Genomic DNA, 13,955 nt, shown 5'->3' with positions numbered 1-13,955 from the left:
TGTTGTGGTGTCTCTCTTTATGTAGTGTTGTGGTGTCTCTCTATATGTAGTGTTGTGGTGTCTCTCTTTATGTAGTGTTGTGGTGTCTCTCATTATGTAGTGTTGTGGTGTCTCTCTTTATGTAGTGTTGTGGTGTCTCTCTTTATGTAGTGTTGTGGCGTCTCTCTTTATGTAGTGTTGTGGTGTCTCTCTTTATGTAGTGTTGTGGCGTCTCTCTTTATGTAGTGTTGTGGTGTCTCTCTTTATGTAGTGTTGTGGCGTCTCTCTTTATGTAGTGTTGTGGCGTCTCTCTTTATGTAGTGTTGTGGTGTCTCTCTTTATGTAGTGTTGTGGCGTCTCTCTTTATATAGTGTTGTGGTGTCTCTCTTTATGTAGTGTTGTGGTGTCTCTCTTTATGTAGTGTTGTGGCGTCTCTCTTTATGTAGTGTTGTGGTGTCTCTCTTTATGTAGTGTTGTGGTGTCTCTCTTTATGTAGTGTTGTGGTGTCTCTCTTTATGTAGTGTTGTGGCGTCTCTCTTTATGTAGTGTTGTGGCGTCTCTCTTTATGTAGTGTTGTGGTGTCTCTCTTTATGTAGTGTTGTGGCGTCTCTCTTTATGTAGTGTTGTGGTGTCTCTCTTTATGTAGTGTTGTGGCGTCTCTCTTTATGTAGTGTTGTGGTGTCTCTCTTTATGTAGTGTTGTGGTGTCTCTCTTTATGTAGTGTTGTGGTGTCTCTCTTTATGTAGTGTTGTGGTGTCTCTCTTTATGTAGTGTTGTGGCGTCTCTCTTTATGTAGTGTTGTGGTGTCTCTCTTTATGTAGTGTTGTGGCGTCTCTCTTTATGTAGTGTTGTGGTGTCTCTCTTTATGTATGTTTATGTATGTTTATTTTTTTATCCCAGCCCCCGTCCCCGCAGGAGGCCTTTTGCCTTTTGGTAGGTCGTCATTGTAAATACGAATTTGTTCTTAACTGACTTGCCTAGTTAAATAAAGGTTAAATATAAATATATATATATATTTTTTTTTAAACAAGTTGACTGCAGGTATTTACTTAAGTAGCTACAAATATTCAAATGTATATTTAAAAAAACTTCAAATAAATAGTTTCAACAGTATTGAGAGAGAGCAACAGAGAGACGGTATTGAAACCCATCCTGTGGCCAAATACCCTGGTAAACGGTATACCGCCCAAGTCTAGCTACAGAGTCTTAGTAAGGTATATCAGAGGTATATATAGTCTTAGTAAGGTGGAATAGAGTTCCATGTAGCCATGGCTCTATGTAGTACTGTGCGCCTCCCATAGTCTGTTCTGGATTTGGGGACTATGAAGATACCTCTGGTGGCATGTCTTGTGGGGTATGCATGAGGGACCGAGCTGTGTGCTAGTAGTTTAAACAGACACCTCGGTGCATTCAACATATCAATACCTCTCACTGATACAAGTAGTGATGAAGTCAATCTCTCCTCCACTTTAAGCCAGGGGAGATTGGCATGCATATTATTAATGTTAGCTCTCTGTGTACATCCAAAGGCCAGCCTTGCTGCCCTGTTCCATCTTTGTGTGACCACACTACTGAACAGTAGTCCAGGTGCGACAAAACTAGGGCTTGTAGGACCTGCCTTGTTGATAGTGTTGTTAAGAAGGCAGAGCAGCGCTTTATTTTAGACAGACTTCTCCCCATCTTAGCTACTGTTGTATCAATATGTTTTGACCATGACAGTTTACAATCCAGGGTTACTCCAAGCAATTTAGTCTCCTCAATTTCCACATTACTCATTACAAGATTTAGTTGAGGTTTAGGGTTTAGTGAATGATTTGTCCAAAAAACAATGCTTTTAGTTTTTGAAATATTTAGGACTAACTTGTACCTTGCCCCCCATTCTGAAACTAACTGCAGCTCTTTAAGTGTTGCTGTCATTTCAGTCGCTGTGGTAGCTGACGTGTATAGTGTTGAGTCATCCGCATACATAGACACACTGGCTTTCCTCAAAGCCAGTGGCATGTCGTTAGTAAAGATTGAAAAAAGTAAGGGGCCTAGACAGCTGCCCTGGGGAATTCCTGATTCTACCTGGATTTTGTTGGAGAGGCTTCCATTAAAGAACACCCTCTGTGTTCTGTTACACAGGTAACTCTATCCACAATATAACAGGGGGTGTAAAGCCAAAACACAAGTTTTTCCAGCAACAGACTAAAATCGATAATGTCAAAAGCCCCCACATCTTTTAATCATCAATTTCTCTCAGCCAATCATCAGTCATTTGTGTAAGTGCTGTGCTTGTTAAATGTCCTTCTCTATAAGTGTGCTGAAAGTCTGTCAATTTGTTTACTGTAAAATAGCATTTTATCTGGTCAAACACAATTTTTTCCTAAAGTTTACTAAGGGTTGGTAACAGGCTAATTGGTTGCCTATTTGAGCCAGTTAAGGGGGCTTTGCTATTCTTAGGTAGGGGAATAACTTTTTCTTCCCTCCAGGTCTGAGGGCACACACTTTCTAGTAGGCTTAAATTGAAGATATGGGAAATAGGAGTGGCAATATCGTCCGCTATTATCCTCAGTAATTTTCCATCCAAGTTGTCAGACCCCGGTGGCTTGTCATTGTTGATCGACAATAACAGTTTTTTCACCTCTTCCACACTTACTTTACGGAATTCAAAACTACAATGCTTGTCTTTCATAATTTGGTCAGATATACTTGGATGTGTAGTGTCAGCGTTTGTTGCTGGCATGTCATGCCTAAGTTTGCTAATCTTGCCAATGAAAGCTTTACAGGAATGTGGTTCTGAATATAGACCGCAACACCGCCCCCGTTGGCATTTCTGTATTTTCTGTAAATGTTATAACCTTGTTTTGCTACCACTGTATCGTCAAAGGTATTATCTAATTGAGTTTCAGAGATTATCAGAATATGAATGTCATCTGTTACTAGCAAATTATTGATTTCATGAACCTTGTTTCTTAAGCTACATAAATTATGATAAGGTGGGCTATTTTTAACACTTTTCTGGGATGCTTGATTATTTTTCTTGCTTTACTGGGAATCTTAGCAGAGGTAGACATACTCAGGTTATTTTTATTAGTGCGGGGTGAGCTGCGCACAGTGGACTTCCTACTATGGCACACCACCTCAGTGCTAACAGTATTACTCTGGTTCATAGGCATATGATTACTGCATACAATAGCTGTAGGATCAGCAGAGGCATTCAGGGCAGTTAGAGGGACATAAATTAGGTTATTTACATTGTGTCTTCCAACGCCCCTAGGATAATGTACATTTGCTGAAGCATTATGACAACTCAGCAACACAATGGTAGGGATTAAATGAGCTGGACTTGGGGCATTGATAAGTCATTGTCTCAACGCAGCCTTATAATGCTGTGAAAGGATCCAGGAACCCAAATTATTTGGGTGGATCCCATCCTCCTTATAATACGAGCTTTGTTTCCAGAAGGTATCAAAATTGTCAATAAATGTTACACCCTCAGAGCTGCAGTAGTCTCGTAGCCAGTTATGGAGGGCTAAAAGTCTGCTGAACCGTTACATGCCACGATTTATGGAGGGCAGAGGGCCAGATATTATTTGCCGTTTGTCAAGTAGTGACCCAATCAGTTCTTTAAAATCCATCTTCAGCTGTTCTGAGCTGCCCTTCATATCATTTGACCCCCGTGAACCATGACAGTATCAGCCCCCGGTGACTCACAGCCTCGGGAAGCAACCTGGTGATATCCTGAACTTTTGCCCCAGGAAAACACAAAGTCTTTGCCCCAGGGACAGATATACGCCTCACCATCGAACTCCCTATCACAATCGCCGGAATGATCTGGCCTCTGCCGTGTCTCGAAGCAGAACTCACCTGAGAAGAGTCTGATCCAGAGAGCACGGCTCAGCGGAGGGGGGCCGTGGTGGTCCAGGCTGTGCCCAGGCAGTTGATTGACTAGGACAGGGAGAGGTAGCTGGAGGGGCATCCACAGCAATGGCGGGAACACCCAAGCCCCCGACAGAGGACAGCTGGTACAGGGGCTCAAAGCGATTTGAAAGTCTTAAGTCCGTACATGGGGGAAAAAGGCAGGCGCGCCGAGAACGCTTCTTCTCCTTCTTTCTGGTTCCGACACGCTTTCTGGTTCAAGCTCGTAGAGGGGTGCAGAGGCGGAAGGAAGGCCCCATTGTGATCCTCTTGGATGTTTTGATAGGAAGCATTTAAAGATGCCGATAGTCTCATAGAATCCTTTTTCAGTTCAAGGCGCTTGGTCTAATTTTTTATTTCTTCATGAAGAGTAATAATCCTTTCTTTAGCTGCATCAAGTTCAATAAATTTTTCACAAATTAAGGTATCCATATCTCCTTTCCCCGTGACAACAACGAACATGTTGCATATTATACATTTAATAGTTCGAGTCCCCAGCAGATTCAAATTAGTTTTCACTGCTGCACGCCGACAGTCCAAAGGAACAAACATTTCCCGGCTCTGCCGGGGACTTAAATGATCCCTTCATGGCCGCGGACGCCCCCACCAGCCCCCCGCACAACTGTGTTGTTGTCTGTCTCTCGTTGAATGTGAAAGGGAAGCGCAGGGGGGGGAGGGTGATGTCTGGGTCGGTTATCAGTGGCAGGTCGCCAGCTGTTCCTTGCTACCCACCGGCCTGTGTGTTAGTGTCCGGTGTATGTTCTCAGAGCTGTGTCAGGCGTGTCCCCAGGGTCTGTAGTCGTGGGGGATACGGTGTATATTCTCAGAGCTGTGTCAGGCGTGTCCCCAGGGTCTGTAGTCGTGGGGGATACGGTGTATATTCTCAGAGCTGTGTCAGGCGTGTCCCCAGGGTCTGTAGTCGTGGGGGATACGGTGTATGTTCTCAGAGCTGTGTCAGGCGTGTCCCCAGGGTCTGTAGTCGTGGGGGATACGGTGTATATTCTCAGAGCTGTGTCAGGCGTGTCCCCAGGGTCTGTAGTCGTGGGGGATACGGTGTATATTCTCAGAGCTGTGTCAGGCTTGTCCCCAGGGTCTGTAGTCGTGGGGGATACGGTGTATATTCTCAGAGCTGTGTCAGGCTTGTCCCCAGGGTCTGTAGTCGTGGGGGATACGGTGTATGTTCTCAGAGCTGTGTCAGGCTTGTCCCCAGGGTCTGTAGTCGTGGGGGATACGGTGTATATTCTCAGAGCTGTGTCAGGCGTGTCCCCAGGGTCTGTAGTCGTGGGGGATACGGTGTATATTCTCAGAGCTGTGTCAGGCTTGTCCCCAGGGTCTGTAGTCGTGGGGGATACGGTGTATATTCTCAGAGCTGTGTCAGGCTTGTCCCCAGGGTCTGTAGTCGTGGGGGATACGGTGTATATTCTCAGAGCTGTGTCAGGCGTGTCCCCAGGGTCTGTAGTCGTGGGGGATACGGTGTATATTCTCAGAGCTGTGTCAGGCGTGTCCCAGGGTCTGTAGTCGTGGGGGATACGGTGTATATTCTCAGAGCTGTGTCAGGCGTGTCCCCAGGGTCTGTAGTCGTGGGGGATACGGTGTATATTCTCAGAGCTGTGCCAGGCGTGTCCCCAGGGTCTGTAGTCGTGGGGGATACGGTGTATATTCTCAGAGCTGTGCCAGGCGTGTCCCCAGGGTCTGTAGTCGTGGGGGATACGGTGTATATTCTCAGAGCTGTGTCAGGCGTGTCCCCAGGGTCTGTAGTCGTGGGGGATATGGTGTATATTCTCAGAGCTGTGCCAGGCGTGTCCCCAGGGTCTGTAGTCGTGGGGGATACGGTGTATATTCTCAGAGCTGTGTCAGGCGTGTCCCCAGGGTCTGTAGTCGTGGGGGATACGGTGTATATTCTCAGAGCTGTGTCAGGCGTGTCCCCAGGGTCTGTAGTCGTGGGGGATACGGTGTATATTCTCAGAGCTGTGTCAGGCGTGTCCCCAGGGTCTGTAGTCGTGGGGGATACGGTGTATGTTCTCAGAGCTGTGTCAGGCTTGTCCCCAGGGTCTGTAGTCGTGGGGGATACGGTGTATATTCTCAGAGCTGTGTCAGGCGTGTCCCCAGGGTCTGTAGTCGTGGGGGATACGGTGTATATTCTCAGAGCTGTGTCAGGCGTGTCCCCAGGGTCTGTAGTCGTGGGGGATAAATGTTTGATTTTTAAGTGGGATATGGTCAGGTATAAACTGCTGAGGTGCTGGTTGACTCCAGGACTTCACTACTACAGCCTCTATAGTGTTACTGACTACTACAGCCTCTATAGTGTTACTGACTACTACAGCCTCTATAGTGTTACTGACTACTACAGCCTCTATAGTGTTACTGACTACTACAGCCTCTATAGTGTTACTGACTACTACAGCCTCTATAGTGTTACTGACTACTACAGCCTCTATAGTGTTACTGACTACCACAGCCTCTATAGTGTTACTGACTACCACAGCCTCTATAGTGTTACTGACTACCACAGCCTCTATAGTGTTACTGACTACCACAGCCTCTATAGTGTTACTGACTACTACAGCCTCTATAGTGTTACTGACTACCACAGCCTCTATAGTGTTACTGACTACTACAGCCTCTATAGTGTTACTGACTACTACAGCCTCTATAGTGTTACGGACTACTACAGCCTCTATAGTGTTACTGACTACTACAGCCTCTATAGTGTTACTGACTACCACAGCCTCTATAGTGTTACTGACTACCACAGCCTCTATAGTGTTACTGACTACCACAGCCTCTATAGTGTTACTGACTACTACAGCCTCTATAGTGTTACTGACTACTACATCCTCTATAGTGTTACTGACTACTACAGCCTCTATAGTGTTACTGACTACTACAGCCTCTATAGTGTTACTGACTACTACAGCCTCTATAGTGTTACGGACTACTACAGCCTCTATAGTGTTACTGACTACTACAGCCTCTATAGTGTTACTGACTACTACAGCCTCTATAGTGTTACTGACTACTACAGCCTCTATAGTGTTACTGACTACTACAGCCTCTATAGATTTACTGACTACTACAGCCTCTATAGTGTTACTGACTACTACAGCCTCTATAGTGTTACTGACTACCACAGCCTCTATAGTGTTGCTGACTACCACAGCCTCTATAGTGTTACTGACTACCACAGCCTCTATAGTGTTACTGACTACCACAGCCTCTATAGTGTTACTGACTACTACAGCCTCTATAGAGTGTTACTGACTACTACAGCCTCTATAGAGTGTTACTGACTACTACAGCCTCTATAGTGTTACTGACTACTACAGCCTCTATAGAGTGTTACTGACTACTACAGCCTCTATAGTGTTACTGACTACCACAGCCTCTATAGTGTTACTGACTACTACAGCCTCTATAGTGTTACTGACTACTACAGCCTCTATAGTGTTACGGACTACTACAGCCTCTATAGTGTTACGGACTACTACAGCCTCTATAGTGTTACTGACTACCACAGCCTCTATAGTGTTACTGACTACCACAGCCTCTATAGTGTTACTGACTACCACAGCCTCTATAGTGTTACTGACTACCACAGCCTCTATAGTGTTACTGACTACCACAGCCTCTAGAGTGTTACTGACTACTACAGCCTCTATAGTGTTACTGACTACCACAGCCTCTATAGTGTTACTGACTACCACAGCCTCTATAGTGTTACTGACTACCACAGCCTCTATAGTGTTACTGACTACCACAGCCTCTATAGTGTTACTGACTACCACAGCCTCTAGAGTGTTACTGACTACTACAGCCTCTATAGTGTTACTGACTACCACAGCCTCTATAGTGTTACTGACTACCACAGCCTCTATAGTGTTACTGACTACCACAGCCTCTATAGTGTTACTGACTACTACAGCCTCTATAGTGTTACTGACTACTACAGCCTCTATAGTGTTACGGACTACTACAGCCTCTATAGTGTTACTGACTACTACAGCCTCTATAGTGTTACTGACTACCACAGCCTCTATAGTGTTACTGACTACCACAGCCTCTATAGTGTTACTGACTACTACAGCCTCTATAGTGTTACTGACTACTACAGCCTCTATAGTGTTACTGACTACTACAGCCTCTATAGTGTTACTGACTACCACAGCCTCTATAGTGTTACTGACTACCACAGCCTCTATAGTGTTACTGACTACCACAGCCTCTATAGTGTTACTGACTACCACAGCCTCTAGAGTGTTACTGACTACTACAGCCTCTATAGAGTTTTACTGACTACCACAGCCTCTATAGTGTTACTGACTACCACAGCCTCTATAGTGTTACTGACTACCACAGCCTCTATAGTGTTACTGACTACCACAGCCTCTATAGTGTTACTGACTACTACAGCCTCTATAGTGTTACTGACTACTACAGCCTCTATAGTGTTACTGACTACTACAGCCTCTATAGTGTTACGGACTACTACAGCCTCTATAGTGTTACTGACTACTACAGCCTCTATAGTGTTACTGACTACCACAGCCTCTATAGTGTTACTGACTACCACAGCCTCTATAGTGTTGCTGACTACCACAGCCTCTATAGTGTTACTGACTACTACAGCCTCTATAGTGTTACTGACTACTACAGCCTCTATAGTGTTACTGACTACTACAGCCTCTATAGTGTTACTGACTACCACAGCCTCTATAGTGTTACTGACTACTACAGCCTCTATAGTGTTACTGACTACTACAGCCTCTATAGTGTTACTGACTACTACAGCCTCTATAGTGTTACTGACTACTACAGCCTCTATAGTGTTACTGACTACCACAGCCTCTATAGTGTTACTGACTACCACAGCCTCTATAGTGTTACTGACTACCACAGCCTCTATAGTGTTACTGACTACTACAGCCTCTATAGTGTTACTGACTACTACAGCCTCTATAGTGTTACTGACTACTACAGCCTCTATAGTGTTACGGACTACTACAGCCTCTATAGTGTTACGGTGGTCCTCTGTAGCTCAGCTGGTAGAGCACGGCGCTTGTAACGCCAAGGTAGTGGGTTCGATCCCCGGGACCACCCATACACAAAAATGTATGCACGCATGACTGTAAGTCGCTTTGGATAAAAGCGTCTGCTAAATGGCATATTATTATTATATTTATTATTATTACTGACTACTTCAGCCTCTATAGTGTTACTGACTACTACAGCCTCTATAGTGTTACTGACTACCACAGCCTCTATAGAGTTTTACTGAAGGTAACAGTGTTACTGAAGGTCAGTGGTTCCTTATAGGTATTAAGTGCTGAGATAAGAGCCTTCTAAGGAAAGACCACAATGCATTGCAGCGTGAAAATCTATTTATCTGTTCAGTACAGCAGCAACACACACAGCAGGTGGTCTGAGTTCACTGTATCGCTTCAGAGGAATGCTACATGTTGATTAACCTGCAGTATCTGTTGATGTATTTTTTTGCAGTCCGGTCTAATATAATTAGCAGATTATTCTAGATTAATTGATCATATCTACATTTGCGTCTCCTGGTCATCCAGTAATGTTACTCAGTGATAGATTAATTGAATGCTCTGTATCCTGTCTGTAACAGTACCCATCGCAGTGGAAGAAGAGATGGTCTGTACAAAGACAACCTGCTGCTTAGGGGCTGTACCATCCGGAACACAGAGGAGTGTGTTGGGATTGTCATCTATGCAGGTAATCACCCCACCTCTCTACTGTCATCCTCTCTCCTCAACTCCCACAATGCATTGGAGGAAGGGTCGAAAGAGGTAGGGCACCCTGGCTCTCTCTCAATTAGTCTGTCCTCAGTTCCTCACATCCTCTCTCCCCCCACCACCTCCTTAAACTCCATTGGAGGAGAAGGTTAGAGAGGAGCGACCTTAGATCATCTCTTTCCAATGGGGTTTAGAAGCAAGCAAGGAGGCGAGGAGGCGAGGAGGTGAGGAGGTGAGGAAACACCTATTGAGATGGAGCCTCTGTTTCACGCCCGGTTCTCTGTATGACATCTGGCCCATGTCAGAGTACTGACCTAAGATCTGTCCATATAATCCTATTCATTATGATCTAGAAGGAAAACGGATCCTAGGTCAGAACACCTGCTCTGAGCTGCTTTGTGGACAGTGGCCCTGTCCTGTATGAACTGTATGTAAACTGCCAGTGTGTTGTAGGTCATGAAACTAAAGCCATGCTGAACAACAATGGCCCCCGCTACAAACGCAGTAAACTGGAGAGACAGATGAATGTGGACGTGGGCTGGTGTGTCATCATCCTGTTGGCCATGTGCCTGTTCTCTGCCATCGGTACGTATCGCAATATAGTACCACCTAGAATGTTCTATCGAAAGCTAACTTTTTCTGCTATTGGCAGTCAGTCAATCTGTCAGTCCTATGGATAGCTATTGGGACATTGAGGATGTCCTCTACAAAACGGACTCCTGTTTTTGGAAGAGTTCCAATATTATGGGACCATATTATAGCTTATTTATAACCAAAATGTCCCAGTCTAATTGTTAGACATGGGTTAGCTCTGTGGTATGCAAACACATCAGCAACTTCTGACAGTTGATCACAAACAGGTTCTGAAACTAAACTCTAACCCTCTGAACTTCCTGTCACCTTTCTGGTGTTCAATGGAAACTCTACATTTCAACACTTGACTCAGTAGAAAGTCTATTGTTCTTATCCCAGGACTCCACTATCCTGGTTTTTCATAGATCAAATAAAATAAACTGTTATGAATTGACTTTGTTGGCCTGTTGGGGATGTTTCAGTAGTTATAGCAAGATGTGCAGGTATCCCAGAGGATAGCGCTTTAAAGTATTGATTTAAAACACTTGTTCTCAAAGTGGCCCTCGCTGGTAAAACGTGACAGCCTGTAACAAGGCCACATCTTTTCTAGCTGTTACGACCTGACCTGAATTTGATTTGATTGATTTGACCTTATTGACCTATTTCTCCGGGGTTGTGGATGTAGTTAGTATATAATTTGACCTTTGACCCTGTTGTTCCAGGCCACGGGGGTTGTGAATGTAGTTAGTATATAATTTGACCTTTGACCCTGTTGTTCCAGGCCACGGGGTTGTGGATGTAGTTAGTATATAATTTGACCTTTGACCCTGTTGTTCCAGGCCACGGGGGTTGTGAATGTAGTTAGTATATAATTTGACCTTTGACCCTGTTGTTCCAGGCCACGGGGGTTGTGAATGTAGTTAGTATATAATTTGACCTTTGACCCTGTTGTTCCAGGCCACGGGTTGTGGATGTATCAGTACGGAGATAAGAGACCCGTGTTTGACGTCCTTAGTCCCGAAGGAGCCGACCTGTCACCTGTCCTGTCTGCCGTTTATCTCTTCCTCACCATGATCATCGTATTTCAGGTACTTAACTCACCCTCTGTTCTATTCAAAGGCCTTTATTGGCATGGGAAACATACACGGAGTGGACAAAACATTAAGAACACCTGCTCTTTCCATTAGACTGACCAGGTGAATGCAATGATCACTTATTGATGTCACTTGTTAAATCCTCTTCAATCAGTGTAGGTGAAAGGGGAGGAGACGGGTTAAAGAAGGATTTTTAAGCCTTGAGACAATCGAGACATGGATTGTGTATGTGTGCCATTCAGAGGGTGAATGGGCAAGATAAAATATTTAAGTGCCTTTGAACGGGGTATGGTAGTAGGTGCCAGGCACAACGATTTGTTTCAAGAACTGCAACGCTGCTGGGTTTTTCACACTCAACAGTTTCCTGTGTGTATCAAGAATGGTCCACCACCCAAAGGACATCCAGCCAACTTGACAGAACTGTGGGAAGCGTTGGAGTCAACATGGGCCAGCATCCCTGTGGAACGCTTTCAACAACTTGTAGAGTCCATGCCCTGACGAATTGAGGCTGTTCTGAGGGGAAAAGGAGGGGGGACAGTGCAACTAAATATTAGGAAGGAGTTCCTGATGTTTGGTACTCTCAGTGTATTTTGACATTGCCAAAGGGAAATAAACAATTGGAAATTAACAGTAAACATTACACTCACAAAAGTTCTAAAAGAATAAAGACATTTCAAATGTCATATTATGTCTATATACAGCGTTGTAACGATGTGCAAATAGTTAAAGTACAAAAGGGAAAATAAATCAACATAAATATGGGTTGTATTTACAATGGTGTTTGTTCTTCACTGGCAACAGGTCACAAATCTTGCTGCTGTGATGACACACTGTGGTATTTCACACTACATATGGGAGTTTATCAACATTTGATTTGTTTTCCAATTCTTTGTGGGTCTGTGTAATCTGAAGGAAATATGTGTCTCTAATATGGTCATACATTTGGCAGGAGGTTAGGAAGAAATAGAATATATCTTTATTGTTCATCCAGGTTGGACATTTTTTTATTTTGCATCACTTTCCATTTAAAAGGATCCCATCCACATTTAAACCAGTCGGTCCTTCATACTGCACACACTAACAACATAGAGGACATTGATACATTCACTCACAACTGACCGCTGTCCCAACTGCACTGGATAGATAAGTACATATACCGATCAAATTGACTTTGCATTTAATAGTCCAACGGCACAAGGAACGAATTAATGTTTGGACACGTTCTTCTTGGCCATGGGCATTCTGAAGCGCCGGCCAGAGGGAAGCCTCTGGAAAAGAGGGGGGGAGGGGTCGGCAACGACAGCCAGGTGTAGAGGGGGGGAGGGGTCGGCAACGACAGCCAGGTGTAGAGGGGGGGAGGGGTCGGGGTCGGCAACGACAGCCAGGTGTAGAGGGGGGGAGGGGTCGGCAACGACAGCCAGGTGTAGAGGGGGGGAGGGGTCGGCAACGACAGCCAGGTGTAGAGGGGGGGAGGGGTCGGCAACGACAGCCAGGTGTAGAGGGGGGGAGGGGTCGGCAACGACAGCCAGGTGTAGAGGGGGGGAGGGGTCGCCAACGACAGCCAGGTGTAGAGGGGGGGAGGGGGGGAGGGTTCGGCAACGACAGCCAGGTGTAGAGGGGGGGGAGGGGTCGCCAACGACAGCCAGGTGTAGAGGGGGGAGGGGTCGGGGTCGGCAACGACAGCCAGGTGTAGAGGGTGGGAGGGGTCGGCAACGACAGCCAGGTGTAGAGGGGGGGAGGGGTCACCAACGACAGCCAGGTGTAGAGGGGGGGAGGGGTCGCCAACGACAGCCAGGTGTAGAGGGGGGGAGGGGTCGGCAACGACAGCCAGGTGTAGAGGGGGGGAGGGGTCGCCAACGACAGCCAGGTGTAGAGGGGGGGAGGGGTCGGCAACGACAGCCAGGTGTAGAGGGGGGGAGGGGTCGGCAACGACAGCCAGGTGTAGAGGGGGGGAGGGGTCGCCAACGACAGCCAGGTGTAGAGGGGGGAGGGGTCGCCAACGACAGCCAGGTGTAGAGGGGGGGAGGGGTCACCAGCGAAGTGCAGCTCGGTTTCTACCTATAAACTGTGTCCCCATAACGTGGTATAAACCCTTAATGTCCCCATAACGTGGTATAAACCCTTAATGTCCCCATAACGTGGTATAAACCCTTAATGTCCCCATAATGTGGTATAAAGCCTTAATGGCCCCATAATGTGGTATAAAGCCTTAATGGCCCCATAATGTGGTTTGTTTTGTATTTTTTTGTTTTATTTATTAGGGATCTCCATTATCTGTTGCCAAGGCAGCAGCTACTCTTCCTGGGCTCCAAACATATTAAAGCACTTACTTTACATATGAAACAAAATATAAAACAGTACATCATATAACATTATTACACCACTACATATCTACAATACAAAATGTTTAATACCACCATACAACAATATCACAATGTGCGCGAATGCATGTGTCTGTACCTTTGTGTGTGTCTCTTCACAGTCCCTGTTGTTCCATAAGGAGTATTTTTACCAGTTTTTTTAAAATCTGATTCTACTGATTGCATCAGTTACCTTACTCTATGTAGTACTGTGCGCCTCCCATAGCCAGTTCTGGACTTGGGGACTGTGAAGAGACCTCTGGTGGCATGTCTTGTGGGGTATGCATGGGTTTCCGAGC

General features: G+C 45.6%; 1 protein-coding gene across 1 annotated transcript in view; it reads left to right on the top strand.

The window, feature by feature from the left end:
• The window catches only part of atp10a (ATPase phospholipid transporting 10A), a gene marked incomplete at its 3' end in the record, with an annotated part of 120,931 nt that overhangs the window by 32,276 nt on the left and 74,700 nt on the right, over nt 1–13,955 (top strand). Inside the window, 3 exon segments of the mRNA XM_084172116.1 lie at nt 9,503–9,609; nt 10,083–10,214; nt 11,160–11,290. Of these exon segments, the coding sequence (XP_084028242.1) occupies nt 9,503–9,609; nt 10,083–10,214; nt 11,160–11,290 (370 nt within the window).

Source organism: Coregonus lavaretus, assembly GCF_964263955.1.
Source record: "Coregonus lavaretus genome assembly, chromosome: 11".
Classification (NCBI taxonomy): domain Eukaryota; kingdom Metazoa; phylum Chordata; class Actinopteri; order Salmoniformes; family Salmonidae; genus Coregonus; species Coregonus lavaretus.
Note: the sequence above shows the minus strand (reverse complement) of the source record. Positions and strands in the feature narration are given on the sequence as shown.